The 18602-nt window shown below is 62.2% G+C and overlaps 1 protein-coding gene across 1 annotated transcript in view; it reads right to left on the reverse strand.

Moving 5' to 3' along the window:
* The window catches only part of SND1 (staphylococcal nuclease and tudor domain containing 1), a 146443-nt gene that overhangs the window by 91407 nt on the left and 36434 nt on the right, over positions 1 to 18602 (reverse strand). The window contains exon 11 of the mRNA XM_075081764.1: positions 6227 to 6316. Within this exon, the coding sequence (XP_074937865.1) occupies positions 6227 to 6316 (90 nt within the window). The remainder of the gene's footprint in view (positions 1 to 6226; positions 6317 to 18602) is intronic.

Here is an 18602-nt window from a genome sequence, read left to right on the forward strand (position 1 = left end):
CTACGGCACGCACCGGGGACACCGCGCACCGCCGGCCCTTGTGCCGCGGCAGCGCCGGGGGTCTCTGTGCCAGCCCCTCTGCCATGGCGGGAGCGGGGTGCTCGCACCCGCGGGGCCGGGGTGTGGGGCTGGGGCAGGGGGATTGGGCACCGCTGCTGGGTACACACGTCTCACCGAGGCTGGCTCAACGGGTGGAATTATCCCCGGGGCCAGAGGCATAAAAAATAAAGGACCAGCACGGTGCAGCTTTGGGGGTTCGCCCTGGCCGCGCACAAGCCTCCCCTCGCAGCCACATGGTTGATGGGGTGCAGGGGGGTGAGAAAGGGGCACCCCCACCTCCAGCCTGGCATCGGGGCAGGGCCTGCTGCCCTCCCGCCCAGTGCCTGGGGAGGTAACGGGGCTCACCCCAGTGTCACCACCTCTCAGCATCCCCACAGACCTTACTGGGTGCCCACCAAACTCACAGCCCCCAGCAGCAGGACTGGACCCCGAGGAGGGGATGAGTGCGGCGATGCCAGGGATGGGAGGACTCCGCTGCACCACGGAGCCCCGCATCCGTACGGCTGCAGCCCATCAGGCACCCGTGGGTGCTCAGGTGCCCCAGGGAGAGCCGCCCCTCTGCCCACCGTCCCCCCACCGGCTGCAGAGCAGGCTTAAGCAAGGGACTGAATCGCCTCCGTGCACAGGGGATATTTTTCCCTGAGTTATCTCGTGCCGTCTCCCTCCATCCGAATGATTAATCCCCCTCAGCTAATTAGAGGAAAGGGCCAAGAGCACCCATTTAGACTCGATTGAATTGCCTGCACGATGGCATAATTAAAAAAAGCGGCTTAACGGCAATGCATGCCCGGCGCTGAAATCGATGGGCAGCGTCTGTACGGAGGGAGCCGTCCCTGCCCCGATGTGCCCCGCTCCACCGCGGGAGACAAATCCATACCGGGGCACAGCAGCCAAACGCCGGCGGGCGCTGCAGCGGGGCCGGGGTCGCAGCAGCCGGTTCATCCCGTGCCACCAGGCAAATTCCACCGTCCTGGGTCAGTCCCGCGGCTGCCGGGAGGGTGCAGCTCCCTTGCAGGAGCCACGGCAGCTCTTGCACCGGGCACGTGCCGCGGCAGCGCAGGGAGCCGGCACCGGCACAGCGAAAGCTGGCGGAAGAGTCGAAGAAAACAAATCGGGTCTGTTAAAGGGAGAAGCAAAGCGCCATAAAAATCCCAGCTTCAGAAACTTCACGGTGCTTTGATGGAAGGGCAGGAGAGAAAATATATTATACTCCATCTACCTCCGGGGCGCTGGGAATTCAGATGCGGTTCCCCGCGGCCTGGCCCCCCTCCTAACGTGATAAGTGCTGCACGAACCGAAAGCGAAGGGGCCACCGCGGCCGTGGGGATGTTTGTGCCTCTTCTCCCTTCGGTGCTTTCTCCAGAGGGAGGGGGGACTATTTCTGGAAGCAATCGTGGTTTATTTTTACCGCCGGGGCCCACGGGAAGCTATCGTGCTGCCCCTGCGTTTCTGCGGGACAGGCGGCGCGGGCAGCTCCGTGCCGCGGCGCGGGGAGGCGGCGCATCGGCAGGGGATGCAGCAGGGCTGCAGGGCAGGGAGTGGGGGGCGAGGGGCCGGGAAGGAGGCAGAAAAGGCAGAAAACGGGTGGCGAGAGCAAAGGCGTCTGTCTGCTGCACCGGGCTGGCAGCGTCCGGCAGCCCAGTGCCCCTGACTGGGTTTCAGGCTCTCCCGGCCATGAACTGGGGTTTGTGCTGGAAGCAGCCAGAGCTGCAAAGCCCTTAGGGATGGTGGGACAGATGGACAGGCAGTGGGACAGGCAGCAGGGTGCCTGGGAGCACCAGGAGGGCTGGCTGCTCCCCCACCCCAGCAAACCTGCCGCCCCCAAGGTTGCTGCCCAGGGCCAGCACACACGGGCATCGGTGAGAGTGGGGCACGACCGTGGGGCGGGAGACCCGGGCTGCTGCCTGCCTGCCTGCTCACCGCAGCCCTGCCGCGCTCACCGTTGGCACCACAGCCACCCCCCGGCCAAGCGGCCTCCGGGTCCCCGAGCCCCTGTTCCCCTCAAATGCCCGCAGACACCCACAAAAGCAGTCGTGACAAAGCCCATCCCACAGCTCCAGGCTCCCACTGCCCACCCAGAGCCAGGGCTGGGCAGAGCACCATGCACCGGTGCGGGCTTCCCTGTGCGCCCAGCAACGAGAGGGACATCCCATGGGAGCCACCACTCAGCCAGGAGCGTGATATACTGGGAGAGCAGTATGCAGCAGGAGGATTTATTAATTTCCAATTAATTTAATCCGCCTGGAGCTACTAGGGGCGATGACCCCCAAACCGGAGAGGAGGATCATGGGATCTCATGGATCATGCCAAGATGGTGCCTTTGAGGTGTCTGACCCCAAACACAGCCCCTGCTGACTTCACAGCACTCCTGCCTGCGCCGACGGCATCAGCCCTCCTGCCTGCACCGATGGCATCGGCCCTCCTGCCTGCGCCGACGGCATCAGCCCTCCTGCCTGCACTGATGGCATCAGCACTCCTGCCTGCGCCGGACCGCAGGCTGCCTGCGGCACAGCCGGAGCACGTGCACCGGGAGGTGTCAGGACGAGGACAGGAGGGCAGCTGAGGACAGACGGCTCGCTGCAGCCAGAGGACTTTTTGTCCTTGCTGGCAAAATACGCGTCCCCCCTGCCGTGCCGGGAGCAGAGCAGCCGGGGCTGGGCAGGGGCTGGGCAGGGGCTGGGCAGGGGCTGGGCAGGGGGTGCCCTCCTGCGGCGCCGGGCACGGGCAGGCAACAGTCCTGGGGTGTCCCAGCTGCCCGGCCCAGGGGAGTCGGGGTTGCCGATACCTCGGGAGCCAGCGCCCCAGCAGCCCCCGCTTTGTCTCTTACACATGTGCGTGCAAAGCCCAGCAGGTCCCTGCCCGAGCACACACCCCCGTGGGCGAGGGACGGCTTGTTGTGACCCCGCTCCGTGTCCCTGGGTGGCAAAGGGACTGTGCTGCCCGCCGGGGGACAGGGGACAGCGATGGGGTGTGAGTGGCCACCCCGGCGGGGGGTGACAAGGCTGCCGGGAGCAGGTCCTGCTCCCCGAGGGTGGGTGCCGCTTCCCTTGGGATGGGGTGGGATGGGGTGGGGTGGGACGGGGATACATCCAGCTCCGTAATTCCTACAGTGCAGCTCCCTCTAGTGTCACACCGACCCTCCAGAGCTGCCACCGCGCACCCACAAGGCAAGGTCACCGCTGTGCAGGGACAGCACCCACGACGAGGGTCCCCAGGGCACAGGGACAGCACCCATGAGGCAAGGTCACTGCTGTGCAAGGACAGCATCCACGACAAGGGTCCCCACGGCACGGGGACAGCACCCACGACGAGGGTCCCCAAGGTGCAGGGACAGCACCCATAACAAGGGTTCCCATGGTGCGGGGACAGCACCCACGACGAGGGTCCCCAAGGTGCAGGGACAGCACCCATAACAAGGGTCCCCATGGCGCGGGGACAGCACCCACGACGAGGGTCCCCAAGGTGCAGGGACAGCACCCATAACAAGGGTCCCCAAGGTGCAGGGACAGCACCCACAAGGAGGGTCCCCACGGCACAGGGACAGCACCCATGAGGCAAGCCTGAAGCCACGGCGCCGCAGGCAGCGGCCACGGCATGGCCAAGCCCGACAGGCACACGGTGCTTGCGGCCGAGGAGGCAGCTGATGAAGCACCGGCAGCAAGACCAAAAACTCATCCTGGCCTAATTATTCCTAATATTCAATTCATCAATCTTGAAGGGGATGATCACGCTCTGCCGGAGCAGCTGCCAGCGGCGATCCCTCCCGGGGCTTGTCATGCCGCTGAGCCATGCCAGCTCTTCCCAGGCAAACGAAAGGCAGCGGGAAGGGAGGAGGCAGCTCCGAGCCGGGCAGGGGAGCCCCGGCCCTGGGGGGCAGGCTGGGGTGAGCGCTGGGGGTGCACGGGGCAGACCCCAAACCTCGAGTTCCCCGCAACGGGGAGGGTCCCCACATCCACCGCACCTCGGGGACACGCTCGCATGGCCACAGATGCTCAGCGCCCTCACGCCCACGCAGGAGAGGGGAGGAGAAGGGGCCCAGAGGGTGCTTGGTGGTGGGGCAGCAGCTCAAGGGGCCACCGCAGCCCACGGGCGCTTGCGCCGCGGACGCCAGGAGCGAGGCCGGAGCAGTTGGCACCGGTCTGACTGCTGGACCCACTCGGGGATCCGGGAGATCCCCATCTGCCGAGGACCCAGGAGATCAGCCGAACCCGGGGCTCTGCAGGAAGGGACACCCTTCGGAGGACGGCTGGGCTCCCCGGATCGGGCTGGGCTCTGCAGGGCTCCCCCCGGGCAGGCAGGGCTCCCCCGCAGCACCCCTGCAAACACGCAGGGAGCTGGAGCCGCGCCGACGCCGCGGGCAGTGCTGCGCATCGGTCCCAGCCCACCCCGTTTGATCTCCCCGCAAGCAGACAGCTCTCAGAAGTCGCTAGCTCCCCGCCGGGGTGGGCTTTAAAAGTATATTAAAAAAGGGGGTGGGAAAAGAGGGATTTTGCCGCAAAGATTGATGCTGACAGCGAGCCGCGAGAAGGCAAGGGCGAGCCACCCCGTGCAAGGCTGTCATTTCAAATCAGAACGCGCCACCAACCTCGAGGGACTGTTTTGATCATTAACGGAAAGGATTTTTTCATCGCTTTCCTCAATCAAATTAATCTGAAGTGAAAAACGTGGAGCTGACAAAGGAAATATTTATAAAGCAAACGAGGCAACATCAAAGGCAAGCGGGCACCCAGCTCCCAAGGTTACCGAAACGATGAAGGCAGGAGCCCCAGCAGCGCGCCGCAAGGTTATGGGGAGCTTTAAATGTGGAGGCTGGCGGCATTCGCAGCCAAACGGCTTCTTGCTTCTATTTCTGGGGGTCACTGGCTCCCAACCAGACACTCCGGGCACGGGGACGGCGGCAGCTGGCTGCCGTCCTGCTCCCCTCCTCCTGCTGCTGACGGCGGTCCAGCGGCAGCAGAGCAGCGAGGGTGCGCCGCCGCCCGCTCCTGCCGGTCCCTCCGGATGGGATCATCCTGCTGCCCACACCTCTGGGCACCTGGAGCATGGTGCCTCATGCCACAGCACCGTGCTGGGGGTCCTGGGAGGAAGGCAGGACCCTCACCCTCCCCGCCGGCACCGCTTGGATGTGGTTGTGGGGACACGGGGGATGCAGAGAGCGGCCGCCAGCCTCGGGGGTGGCTGGAGGCTGGGGCCGCCCCGCATGGGGACGGCTCCCCCAGCGCCTCGGGGCTGGGCACGGGGGTCACGGGACCGGTGCAGGCAGCACCACGAGCACCAGAGGCTCTGGCAGTGCCACATCCCTTCCCGCAGTGGGGATCCGGTGACCGGAGCCGGGGCTTTGGCCAGCTGTGCCTCGGCTCCTGCCTGCGAGCATGCAAGGGTGAACGTGAATGGGTTTGGGGAGAAAAAGGGTGGTTTCCAGCAACAGCCAAGCATGGCAGGGTGGGAGACAGCAAACCCCACTCCACTGCACTGCAGAGCAACAGTGGCTGGAGGAAAACCAGTGCCAGTAACCCCCGGGCTGGCCGGCAGCTCTCAGACTGGGACCCTGCCATGGTGCAGCCTGGCCAGGACCCTCCTGGAAACAACTGGGTTTCCATTTCAGAGAGCGGAGCTCTTTTCACAAGTCCCAGCAACATCCTCGCAGCTGCTTTTGACTACACAAAGTGACAGGCTTCCCATTAGAAAAGTCTCGCAAGCTGCTATTTTTTTCCTTTTCTTTTTTCTTTTTTTTTTTTTAAATATATAAACAGGGCTCTGAAATGGAAAGATGCAATTAGGCATGGAAATAGTCCTCAATGAGCAGCAGCGAGCAGCCTCGCTATGAGGGAAATTGATTTTATTTGACCATTTTATGAGCATTTGAAAATTGCATCCTGAGCATGTGCTTCAGTAGTTAAGTGCACATTATATTCTTCATTCCCCTGAATTGCTCTAAACCAGCCTAGAAAAATATGCCGGGGAAACAAAGGGAAATATAAAGCGACGCAGGTACGCAGCACTCCTGGGAAATGGGCGCAGCTGAAAGCAACCCCTCGGAGGGCCCAGGTCAAAGGGTGCTCCAGCTTCGGGTGCACCCCACAACGCCGCCTCCCAGTCCTTCCTTAGCACCCACCCGCACCAGGGACAAGCGGGGACCTCGCCACCAGCCCCGTCCCCTCCATACCTTCTTCCCGATGAGCTTCTTGCGCAGGAACTCCCGGGCCTCGAACATGTAGGGAATGTCGTAGAGGGGCCTCAGCTTCCTGTTCTTGTCCTGCAGCGGGGGCAGAGGGGGGGCACAGGTCAGGCGAGCGCCCCAAAACCCCCCAGTGATGAGCATCCCTATGGGCAGGCAGCCTGCTTCCCGCTCCGGAGTGGACACCCCAAAGCTAGCGCATCCAGCACCCCTCGCCCGCTCCCATGGGTGCCCTCCCACTCCTGCACCCCAGGGTGGGCTCCCCGAGCATCGCCGCAGCCCCGGCTCTGCCGAAACCCTGAGGGGAGCCCCTGGCCGACACGCGCACCCTCCCACGGGGCTGTGCCAGCAGTCACCTCGCAGCGCCAGGCCGAGCATCTCCTCCGAGGTTAAGTGGCAGCTCTATAAGGGGAAGTGATGGAGGGGAATTTGGGGTGGGGGGAGATGGCCAGGGTCCCTCCAACAAGCCGACCGCCCCCACAGCCCCTCTCGCCAGCCCCCCAGCCCTGCTCACGCCGTGCCAGGCAGCTCAGCGCTGCCCGGGGATCTCTGTCTCATCTCCCCAAAACACTGCGCACAGCACCCTCTCCCCACGCACCCGCTGCCTGCCCTGCCCGCAGGAGGGGAAAATAAAGCTCAAGAAGCTCTGTAATTAAGAGAGCTGTGCAAGCCAGGTACGCGGCCTCTGCTCACGCAGGCTCCTGCACAAAAGTTGCTCATTATAGACACGCTCGTTATCAGCCAGTGATTAACGGCACTTGCAGGACGAGATGCCCAGGAAAGGGAACCAGAGGACATCTGGCTGCTCGCTGCCCATCAGCTGCTCGGGGTCTGTCGCAGTGATAAAACCCCTTCAAAGGCTGAGCAAAAAGGGGATTTTTCCAGTGGAAATGGCAGTGAGGATTTGGGGATGACACGGGGCCGGGGAAGGGCTCGAGCTGCACCGCACCGCACGGCGCGGCTGCGCCCGCATGAGCTTTGCGGCGGGTTTCGTGGAGGAGGATTGGCAGCAGCGAGCCTGGTGAGCTATATAAGATCATATATAAGATGTGTAAGATAATCCATATATGAGATGGGGTGCTGCTCACCCTCCCCGGGCCACCCTCCGCCCCTGCGAGCCCCCAGTGCCCCGCAGCATGCCGATGGGCTCCGTGGCACGGCACGGCAGTGCATCGCCCGACAGCACGGGAAGGGGCTCACATGCCAGCCAGAAGAGAGCCAGGGTGGGGACTGCGCTGCCAGCGAGGCTGGCAATCCCCTCCCCGAGGAGTGCCAGCGGTAGGAACAGCGTCCCCCAACCCCTGGCTTTGCTCTTGGGGTCCCTCCCCGAGAGCGGCCGAAGCAGGTGCCTTGCGGGGGCACGGGACAGCGCGCAGCAGCGTCCCTGGTCACCCTCCCTGTGACGAGGCTTTGGGGACCGAGCAATCCCTGGGCCAGAGATGGTGGTTTCGGAGCCACCAACCCCAAGGGGCTTGTCCCCCTCCACCAACACCCCCGGACACGGCATGCGGTGTGGGGGCAGAGTGAGCGTGGCTTTGAAAGCTGCCGCGGCTCGGCACCATCCCCGGAGGGTGCGGCGCGGCTTCCCCCGGCACATCCTGCTCCCTCGCTGGTGGTGTGCTGGGCTTCGGGAACACTTTGTGGTTGGATGCGCCCACACCGTTATGGACACGGCACCTTCGGGCCCGGCCAGCATGCGAGGGGAGGGAGGGAGAAGCCAACCCAGCCCTGGGAGCATCGCAGCCCACGCCGGTGGAGGACAGCCCTTGGCACACAGCTCTGCTCGCCGGCGTGGTGCTGTGGGGCACGGCGCCCTGCATGCCCCACCGAGCCGGGGAGGAATACACCGAAAAGAGGGAGATAAGGCAAAAGCAGCAGGAAATGAAGGCGAGGAATCAGATCGGAGAGGGAGCGAGCAAACAAAGACACGCCGGCACTTGTGCTCCATGTTCTCCTGTAATGAATGAGGCTTTGATAGGGTTTATTATGTCCTCGACGCCGTTCCCAGGCTGCTCCTTGGAGCTGTTCCCTCCTCCACCCGCAACGCCGCTTGCCCAGCGCCGCAGCCCCTGCCAGCGCCGGCGATGGGAGCGGGCCGGATCCCGTGAGGGCATCCCCACCCGCGGCAGCGAGCCGGTGCTGCCCCCAGCGCCAAAACCATCGCCGGAGGAGGCGCCTGCTCCCTGCAGTGGCCAAAAACCCCTTTGCAGGCAGGGCGAGAGCAAGTCCTGAGCCTGGCAGGGTGCGGGACTGGCAGAGATGGCATTTCTTCCAGAAAAGTGCTTTTACGCCCACCAGGCATCACCCTGCTATCACTCATGGCACAGAAAAGCTTCCTGGCACCTAATGAGGTGGGCTTGACGAGGCCGGCGCAGGACACAGTGCCAGCTAGCCGGCCCCGAAGCCAGTTTTCTGGCACGGAGAGAGCTTTTTCCTCGCCCCATATAAAATAAAGCTGCGGCTGAGTGCATGGGGACCGCGCAGCTGGCAGGTGGCCCGAGGGATGCCCCAGCAAAGGGCTCGGCGAACGTGCTGCCGCCCTGGGAAACGCGGCGCTGCTGCTGGCCCCGTCTCAGCCCCGCAGCCAGGCCCGGCTGCGCCTCGGCGCGCCGCAGGACGACGCGTTATTCACGCCGCTCCCCTCTCCGGTGAGGTGCGTGGGGACGGAGGTGTCTCTGTTATTTAGCTGGTGCCAGAAAAACTCCTGGCCCCGCGCCATGGCTGGAGTCAAGCCGTGTGATTAAACCCTGTAGCGCCGGGAGTGGGGTCCGAGCGGGGCTGCCGGCGGGGGGGCTGCCTGCTCCTCCTGGGGCATCCCCCCATGGACCAGGGGCATCCGCCCCGGGGCATCCCCGCAGCAGCACGCATGACCCCCTCCCCGTCCCCTTGCGGCAGGGCCCCGGCAGCGCAGAGCCGGAGGAGCAGGGATGACTAACTCCTCATTTCACAGTCCAGTGCTGCAAAGCGGTGCCGTACAGCCACGGCCATTGCTTCGCTTAAAAATCACCGTGTGAAGACGGAGAAATAAGCCAAGGGGCTGAGACACAGGGTGGGCTCAGCCCTCCGACACCGCGCGTACCGATGCTCCCCGCTTTGTCACCTCCTGCCCCCCTGCCTGCACCCCAAAGCAGAGAGCAGGCTGGGCCACCCACCGGCCTCCCCCTCCACCCCTTCCCAAACACAGCCGAAGCCCAACACCAGCTCCTCTTCCTGACTGCCAACCCCTGCTCCCTGCGGGGCCAGGACAGCCCCCGAAAGCCCAGGAGAGCCCCCAAAATAAACGCTTGCACTCGAACACTGCCTTTCCCCTGCAGCCGATCCTGGGATTGCTGCTTCTGAGCAGCTCTGCGATGCAAGGATGCCCCGCAGCCGGCTGCTGCCTGCACCCGGCTGCCTGCTCTGCCTGCCGGGCTCCTGGAGCATCCCCTGGCCCCAGGTCCTGGGGCTGGCTCGCAGCCCCGGATCCCGCAGCCGGGAGCACGCTGGGCTTTCCTCCGCTCGCCTTCGCAGCACAGCCACGGTGGGATCTGATGGGACCTGGGCCACGAGTCTCTCCCAACCTCGACAAGGTCACGGTGAAGCTTCAAGATAAATAACACTGCTCAGGCTCCTGTCTGCTGCTTTGCAGAGGCAAAGCCCTGTGCAAACACTAATTAATCCTCACTAACAAACTCCAAATTTATTGCTTATTTAAGTGTCTATCTGGCACAGGCTGTTAAGTCCCTAGTCCCGTCCTGCACAGCGCTGGAGCACAGGAAGGGGGATGGCGGGAGCAAGCGGCAAAGCCCTGGGCGGCCCCGGCATCAGCCCGGCATCAGCCCGGCATCAGCCAGCCCACGGTGCCGGGAGGCTCAAGTGCCAGCAGCGATCACATCGCTGGAGAAGCGACCCAAGAGCAGCTCGGCAGCCTCGGCACGAGGAGGGTCCAGGAGCTGCTCCGAAAGATGCCCCACCTTCGCTTTCAAAGCTCCCATGGGATGCACCCTCCATCCCAGCCGGCACGGCGCTGGTGAGGTGCAGCCGGGGGTCCCGGCACGGCGCTGGCGTGGGGCTGGTGCTCTGGGCAGGCTCCTCTGCCACTGCTTAGCCAGGGATTTACCCAGTTTGTGTAAAACCCTGCGGCTGCATTAATGAGAAGAGGGGAAATGCCTGCCCTGGAAGCAGCACTCAAGTGCTTAAAAGCCTCTTCTCCGAGCGCGGCGGCAGCAGCCCCGACATCGCACAAAAGCAAATGTTTGCCTTAAAAAAAACCAACGCAGCCACCTCAGAGCATCTCCCAGGTCTGCAGCCACGTGGGACCACCCCAAAAAGGGGCCCAGGGGCACAGGCGCCCCAGCGATGGCACCGTCCCCGCCACCGGAGCAGCCGCCCTCCCCGTGCCGTGCCATCACGCGGGCCCCGGAGGAGCCGGAGAGGCGGGGGCCAAGTCCTCACCGAGGCCGCGTCGTCATCGTGATGCTGATGAAAAATGCAAACCCTTCTGCAATTCCCAGCACAAGTAAAATGCAATGGGCTGTGCCAGGAGTCAGAAAATAGAAACATATAAGTGTCCAATACATATCGCCCTTAACCACTGCCCTGTCAGCCACCATTAAATACCGTTTTGCTGGCCTGTAAAAATGATATTTCGTATCGGAGGGGAAGTGGCCCGGCAGATCACTCTGGGAAGCCATTCAAGAGCTTGGACACACGTTTGAGGCTTTGCAAATAAACATTAAAAATCAATATAACGGTAAGGTTGTTAACTAAATTCTACGACCGTCAAACACCCAGCAATTACAGACACATAGAAAGATATTGCTTTTTTTAAACTGCTTTTCAAGCCGAGAGCTCGAACCGCAGCAGCATCCCTCTAAGCCGTCTTTCCCATGGCCTTCCCGGACACAGCATTTCACGGTGCACGGAGAAGCAACGTCCTCGGCCGCGTCCTGCCGCGGGAGCGGGATGGGCGAGAGGGATGGCATCGCTCCGCAGGACCTGCGGGTGCTGCAGCGCCAGCCCCGGCTTTCCCCGGCTGCCGGGGAGAGCCATCGGCCATTCAAAAAATAATTAAAAAAAAAAAAAAAGCAGCGTGTTAGCCTCATTCAATTAAAGGTGTGCGACGGGGAAGTCATTTATTAGCAAGAAAGTCAATGTGTGGAGCTTCATCTTCGGAGAGTTGCCGGAGGAGGGGAAGGGTAAACTGCTCGCCCTCCCTCCTGGGACGCGGAGACGGGGATTTCAATCCAGAGATCGATGGGAACATCCTGCTTCCTCGCGGGCTGCCCACAGATACGTGCCGGGGAGCCCGGGGAAAGAAGCCAGCTTTTTGTTTAAAATGAAGAGCGGAGCATCTCGGAAGAGGGTGCTGCTCCTGGGGCCGGCACTGGCTGCACTCCCCGGCAAAGGGCGGTGAGTGCCAGCGCCCGGCAGCCCCAACCTCCTTCCTCCTTAAATAACCCGTGTGTGGCTTTAAATACCTAACAGGCTGAGTGAATTACAGCTCTCCTGTCAAATTAACATCATTATGTCGTACCGCAGCCAATTAAGGTCTATTTTCAGGAAAGCAGCAGCCCATATCTGCCATGAAGGCTGCGTGGGGGGGCTGTTAAACACCGGGTCCCCTCAGTTCCCCACTGCCCAGGGGTCCCGCTCCACCCCCTGGCCCCCTTCCCAGGGGCAGAAGATGGGGATGACGATGGATGTGGGCACATTCAGGGCAGCTGGAAATGCTCCGAGACCCTAGCTGGCGAAATGCAGCCCGGCGTGCTGGCAGCACCTCCCAGCACCCCATCGGTCCCGGGGCGCTCGCCGGCTCGCAGAGCAGGGGTGGTCGGCCCAACCCGCCAGGGACGAGCCGGGGGTCCCAGCCCCCCGAGCGCAGGATTTTGGGGTTTCTCCCAAGAATCCTGGTGTGGGATGCTGTAGGTGCCTGCGCTCACAGGGGACCCCAAAAGAGCTGAGGGGCCAGGACCTGCAGCCCAGCGGTGCCGCAGGACCGCAGGTGGGGAGAGCTCTCCCCTTCCCCGCCAGCACTATTAGGGAAGCTTATTATTTGTAAAGCCATTAGCATAGCAAATCAACTCGAAGCGACGTGTGAGAATAAGCCGAGGTGGAGATTACCAGCTGCCACCGAACACGGCGCCAGCAGCGTGCCTGGCATCCCTGGGGCACGGCAGCCGTGGGGCTGCTCGGGGACGCAGCAGCCCCACAGGGACCCCGGAGTGGGGGGAACCTGCCCCTTTCCAAGGCTGAGCGGGGGAAGGATCCGACCTGGAGCGAGCGGGACTCCCTCCCGCAGGCAGGGGAATCCTCGGGGCGGCAGCAGGGGCGAGCTGGGCTGCGTGGCAAACGCCGGGAGTCAGCTCCTGCTGCCCCCCTGCGCGGCGAGGGGGAAGGCGAAGGAGGGAAGGGGAGACGGTTCGTTAGCAGTGTCGCGCCCGCGGTTCCCAGCCCTCCCGCCCCGGCGCATCCTCGGCTGAACCCGGCACGCTCGGCTCGCCAGGGGATGTGCCGAGTGGGAAATCCATCACAGAGGCCGGCGAGGCGGTGACAGCAAACACGGTGGCTTGCTCCGTGCTGGTGTAACAAGCAGACCCGGCGCAGGGCTCCAAGAGGAGCCTGCAGCTGGCGAGCAGAAGCGTGCTGCTGCTGAGCGTTTGGGGACAGGCTTTTCCATATCAAAGCCTCCGTAGCGCATCGAAGCCCTGCTCTGTGAAAAATGGCAAGGCACGCATCTGGTTTAACGGCACGCACGTGGGCGATGATCTTACAAACAGCATCAGCTCGCTCACGGGTCTGTCCCAGGAGCCGGGCAGCGCTTCTGCAAGGAAAAGGATGACACCGGGAGCAGAAACAGCTACAGGAAAGCAACAGCCCTGAGGATGACAGGCACGTGCTGCAGCAAGGAAACAAGGACGAGAGGCTCCCACCGCACCAGGGAATTAAGCAGCGCCTCTGCTCGGGCAGCCCCGTCTCACGCAAGCAGGTGCCAATGCCTGGATGCAAAGTGTGAAGTGTGCATTCAGCTTCTCCAGCGCTCTGCCTGCTCTGCCGCTTGCCTGCTCTCCTGCAGAAGTGCTCTCCGCTCCCTAATTGCCTGCAGAGCACCTCTCTGGCAGCAGGCACTTGATACCAAGGCACTACGCGCACCTGAACCACTTGAGTGATAAATGCCGGCTGGCCACGGCAGAGCTGGAGAGCATTTTTAAATGGCAATAAGGGAGAAAGTGCGTGCCCAGAGAGCTCGCCGGAGTGACCGAGTGCTGGCTGAAAGGGGAGGGCTGCCCTGCCCTGCCCTGCCCTGCCTTGCCCTGCTGCCAGCGAGCCCGCGGGCAACCCCAGGGGGTCGCCGGCCCCTCCTGGTTGCACCCCCAGCCGCAGCAATCAGTCTGCGGGGATCAGTCGCAGCCTGGTCTCAGGCAGGGGCCACGCAGGAGCAGAGTCGTTTGTGGCAGCGGCCGAGGGCTGACAAGTTTGAGGGGCACAGGCAGGTCCGGCAGCCCCCTGGCAGCCCCCTGGCAGCCCCCCGCCAGGCTGGGAGAGCTGCTCTTTTCCAGCTGTGCTTAGGGAGGGCACAGGGAAGATCAGAGCATCTCAGCGGCCACCGCTTCAGCTAACGAGACCGGCCAGAGTTACAGCCCTAAGAGGATTAACACGAGCTCTCTGATACTCACACAGAGGGATGCCTCTGAACTAATGGGGGTCAGGAAGAAGCTCCCCCTGGAAGCGCATTATCCTGCAGCTGCTGCTACAGGACGGCTCCCATCTCCTTCTGTATCACCCGCCTGCGGTGAGAGCAGGCAGCTTCAAAAGCCCCGGTTGGTCGCTCCCCCCACCCGAGCTCAGCAATAAGGGTGCTCACCCCGGTGCCAGCCCAGGTCACCCTGCACCCACCCGAGTCATCCTTTTGGGCCAGCTCGGCCCACGGCAGCGCTGCCCGGGGGTGCCACGGGGATGGCACGGGCACCCACGGGGATGTTAATGCACACTGCCGGCGGAGAGCACGGTGAGGCAGGAGGGCAGCAGCGCTGGTGCGGTGCTGCCGGCACCTACTGTGCTGGAGCTGCGGGAAGATGCCCCAAGGAGCGAGCACGGCGGCTGCACTGACCCCGTCCCGGCACCCCAGGGGTAGAAGGTTTTCCCCAAAGTCCTGCACAGCCCCTGGGTGGTATCAGAGCATCTCAGGCCCAGGAATTACTCAAACATCATTAGCAGAGTCCAATTAAAGACAGCAAAACAAACTCCTCCTGAGCTGAGCATCCATACCCAAACAAGAAAGAGAGGCCCCCATTTTAATCACTTTCATTATCAAAACAGGCTCCCCGCTGGAGCCTTGTAATTGGAAGTCGACCATTTTAATGCGATTTGCATTTTATCAAAGCGTATTGAGAGGCTCACAGGAACGCTTCCCTCGGGTCCCCGGCCCCGGCCCCGCGACCCAGGGCGGGGGGAGCCCGAGGTGCCCCCGCACCCCGGCACCTGCTCAGCACTGCGGGTACAGCGCTGACCCCCTCGGGAGCAGGGACCTTGCACGGTGGCGGCAGCCCCAGCCACGGCTGAGCTCGCCGGCAGTCGCCCTTCGCTTTTCTCCACCATCACCCTCAATGCGGAGCCGGGCCCGCAGCTGGACACGGAGCCAGGCTGAACCACCTATAGCACGGAGCAAGTTTCCTGCATCCTGAAGTTCCCCTCCCCAAAACCAGCCCAGGGCACAAGAACAACCGTGGGAGTGCTGCCAGGAGGGGGAAAGGCGGCTCCATCCCAGCCGCTGTCTTTTGCTGCCTTATCGTGTATCCATCCTCCGCCTTCTCCATAAAACCCGTCAGATCCCAACCCCGGTATTGATGGTGTTGCTGGCGCACACCGCCCCGGCCTCCTCCCCAGGGCATCGGGGCTGCGCTCACCGCGCGCCTGGGCTCACTCCTGCAGCCTCGCCAGCAGCCATCAATCTCCATCAAGCCTGAAGGCACCTATTAATCACGTTAGAGAGAGGCCCTAATTTAAACCTTCTGCCTGCTGCCACACGCTGCCTGCTCGTCTCCCTCTGCCAGCCCGTTTCATCGCGGCATCCTCCCGGAGAAGCTGGCGGCTCATGGCTTGGACGGCTGGACTCTTGGCTGGGTAAAAAACCAGCTGGTGGCCGAGCCCAGAGAGCTGTGGTGATCGGAGCTAAATCCAGCTGGTGGCCGGTCACAGTGGGGCTCCCCAGGGCTCAGTGTTGGGGCCAGCCTTGTTTAATGTCTTTATCCATGATCTGGATAGAGGGGATCGAGTGCACCCTCAGTGAGTTTGCAGATGGCACCAAGCTGGGCGGGAGTGTCGATCTGCTGGAGGGCAGGAAGGCTCTGCAGAGGGACCTGGGCAGGCTGGATCCATGGGCTGAGGCTGATTGAATATTAGGGAAAATATCTTTACTGCAAGAGAGGTCAGGCATTGGAACAGGCTGCCCAGAGAGGTGGGGGAGTCGCCACCTCTGGAGGACGGCACGGACGAGTGGCAGCACCAGGAAGGTGCTGACAAGAGGTGACCCCAAAAGCAGAGTCATGCCAAGCCACGGGCAACCCCAGAGGGACTCTCACCCCAGGTTAACAGGATCCCAAAGGAGGAAAGGAAAGGTTTCCATCCTCTCTGGATGCACCAGCAGCTGTTTGAGCTGGGAGCTCCTTGCCCAGAGCAGAAGTTGGTGGCAGGCTGGATCTCACCCAAAACCCTCCAGTCTCCCTCCAGGAACCCACCACCTGCAAGAGGCACCCAAGGCTGCCACGGTGGGTCCGGTACTGGAGCGGAGCGGGGCTTACGGGGCCACACGACGCAGGTGGCTCTAGGGATGCAGGCAGCACCGCGGGGCGGCTTTCAGCAGCAGAGAGGCTTACCCACCGCGGCGCTCAGAGCACGGCACAGCCCGTCCCAGGTGCGCACAGGACAAGCACGGTGACATAACCAGTCACCTTGGGGCTCCTCTTGCCTGATGGAGCAGCAGATGAAGCGGGACACAGCATTTTCTGCAGGAATTTCCATCGCTGCAGTTAGCGCCTTCCACCCAGCACGTGCTGCTCTGCACCTGCAGCGGGTCCCCAGCGGTCCCCAGCCTTGTTCCTCCATTTTCTGCACCCCAGAGGGATGCAGCCGGGACACGTGCTGACACGAGGAGTACACAGCAGCTCAGCAGCCAACGCCGCAGCATCCCTGGGGCAAACGGCGTGTGCAACACCGGCAACTCCCGCCTGCACCGGGAAACTCTCCCCACTCTCTCTTTGGGCTCACAACCAAGCCCAGGCACAGCCAAGACCAAAGCCGCCGTACTTCTAATTGCTTGGCAAGAGCAGAGCCCGTATCTCCGGTTCCCCCCATGCTCAGTGCCTCTAACTCCTCAAAATCAGGTACAGAAAGCACATTTTGTTTGTGGCCCTAATTCTCTGAAGGCTCCGCACCGGGGCTTTGCTCCTCACCCACAAGAACGTGGTTTTACAGAGGAAGAAAACCCGCCGTGCCCGCCGGCTCCTCTGCTGGGGTGGCCACGCTGGCCGCAGCCGCTCCAGGCGGAGGACGCTCCGTGCCCCCGCAACCCTCCTTTGCACGGCTGCTTGCAATCGCATTAGCTGCGGGCTTAAATTAATAAAGTTGTTTGTCTTGTCAGCATGTGCTACGCGTTGAACAAGCACCCCCTCGGGAGCCGCAGTCCCGCGGCACAGCCACAAGCCGGATCCTGCCCAGGACGAGCCGTCTCTGCCGCTGGTGCTGCCCCATTACAGCATCCCCGCTGCCGTAAGCGACCCTCCTCATCCCCAGGGAGGAGCTCGATGTCTTCAGCATCACGCAGCCACAGCCCCCAGCTGGGAGACCCCAATACAGGGACATGCTCCCCCCGCGGCACCCCGGAGCAGTTCGCCCTCGGTTCATCGAGGGGCTGGTGCTCTCGTGGCAGGCGCTCGCTCCCCGCTCGCTCCGAGGCAGCGCTCACGTAGCCGTCAGCCTGGCCGGTGAAGGAGGGCCGGGAAACATCAGGGCCGGGGACAAGGGCAGCAGAAAGCTCATGGCACACAGCCACGGTGAAGCCTTTGCTGCTCCTGTTCGCGGAGAAATAAAACAGCCCCAGCAGAAAAGCCACAGGACAAATGGAAATGGCGCGATCGATAACAATCATCATCTCTCTCCCGGCATGAAAATAAAAGGTGAAGCTGCAGACGTCGTTTCAGCACAAGATATCAGCAGATGGGCACCGGCGCGCAGGGCTCGGGGGTGACACGGGCGCTTTTGGGAAGGCAGAGGTGGTGCCCTGCGGGCTGGGGACACGCGCCCAGCGATGCCCCGGAGCTCCCGCAGCAGCATCCCCTTGCGATCTCCCAGATCTGAGCCTGGAGGGGCATCACCGGCGGGTGCCGCAGCCAAAGCGTGGTGGTGCCGGCCCTGCAGACGGATGCCACGCAGCCGTGCTCCCGACACCAGCCCCACAGAGCCCCCTCCTTCCCTGAATCCCCCCCAAATCACCGGTACCCTCAGAGGTAGCGCCGATCGCGGATGCTGAAATCAGCTAATGAAAGTTATTTATGAGGTGATTACCAAGTTGGCTGTGCCAGCGCTGAATTAAGATAATTTGTAATTATGTGCAACGCTTTTAGAATACAGCACGCTTATGTTTTTAGTCACTTGTTTTATTAAATTAAACGCTCGGGCTAATTACAGGCATCCTTCGGATATCTCCCTCTCAACTCTCGACCCGCGGGAGCCTGTCGCCAGCAGATAGCGCGTGCACTGCTCCAGCGTGTTTGCTCACGCAGGACCGTTCGGGGCTGTAATCAGCAACTATAAATTACCTCGTTAAAAAAAGGATTACCCTTTGTAAGGAAAGCCTCTGCTTAAACCCATCAAGATCCTTGGAAAAAGTAATTTCTAAGCAACTGAAGTTTTTGTTTCGCCGGCACTGGAGACTATTTCTGGCTGAGGAATATTTGGGGAGTAACTCCCAGATTCAGGCTTTGGTGCTGGAGCGAGAGCGTCTGAAGGGCCGTTTCACGGCTCTGCTGTAACCTCTGCCTGGCTACAAGCGTCTTCAGGTAGCGGCAGGGAAGGCAGCGCCCTTTCCTAGGAACTAATCGGGGAAATCACCCGAGCACGACGTTACCCGTCAGTGGGGAATTCATTAACCGGCGGCGCTTTGGCAACGCGCACAAAGAGCCCCCTCTCTGCGGTCGAGGAGGTAATGTCGCTGCTAATGAGGAAATTGAGATGTATTAAATTACTTGGTAATTTCAGAAGGTTGGTTCTTTTTTTCTTTAATTTTACAACACCGCAATGTTTGAATTCTATTTTAAATGACCCTGACTTTCCCGAGAGCACCAGAAAAGCAGCCCAGTGCGAGACGCTCTGAACGTCTCCCAGCCAA

Source organism: Phalacrocorax aristotelis, chromosome 1 (assembly GCF_949628215.1).
Source record: "Phalacrocorax aristotelis chromosome 1, bGulAri2.1, whole genome shotgun sequence".
NCBI lineage: Eukaryota > Metazoa > Chordata > Aves > Suliformes > Phalacrocoracidae > Phalacrocorax > Phalacrocorax aristotelis.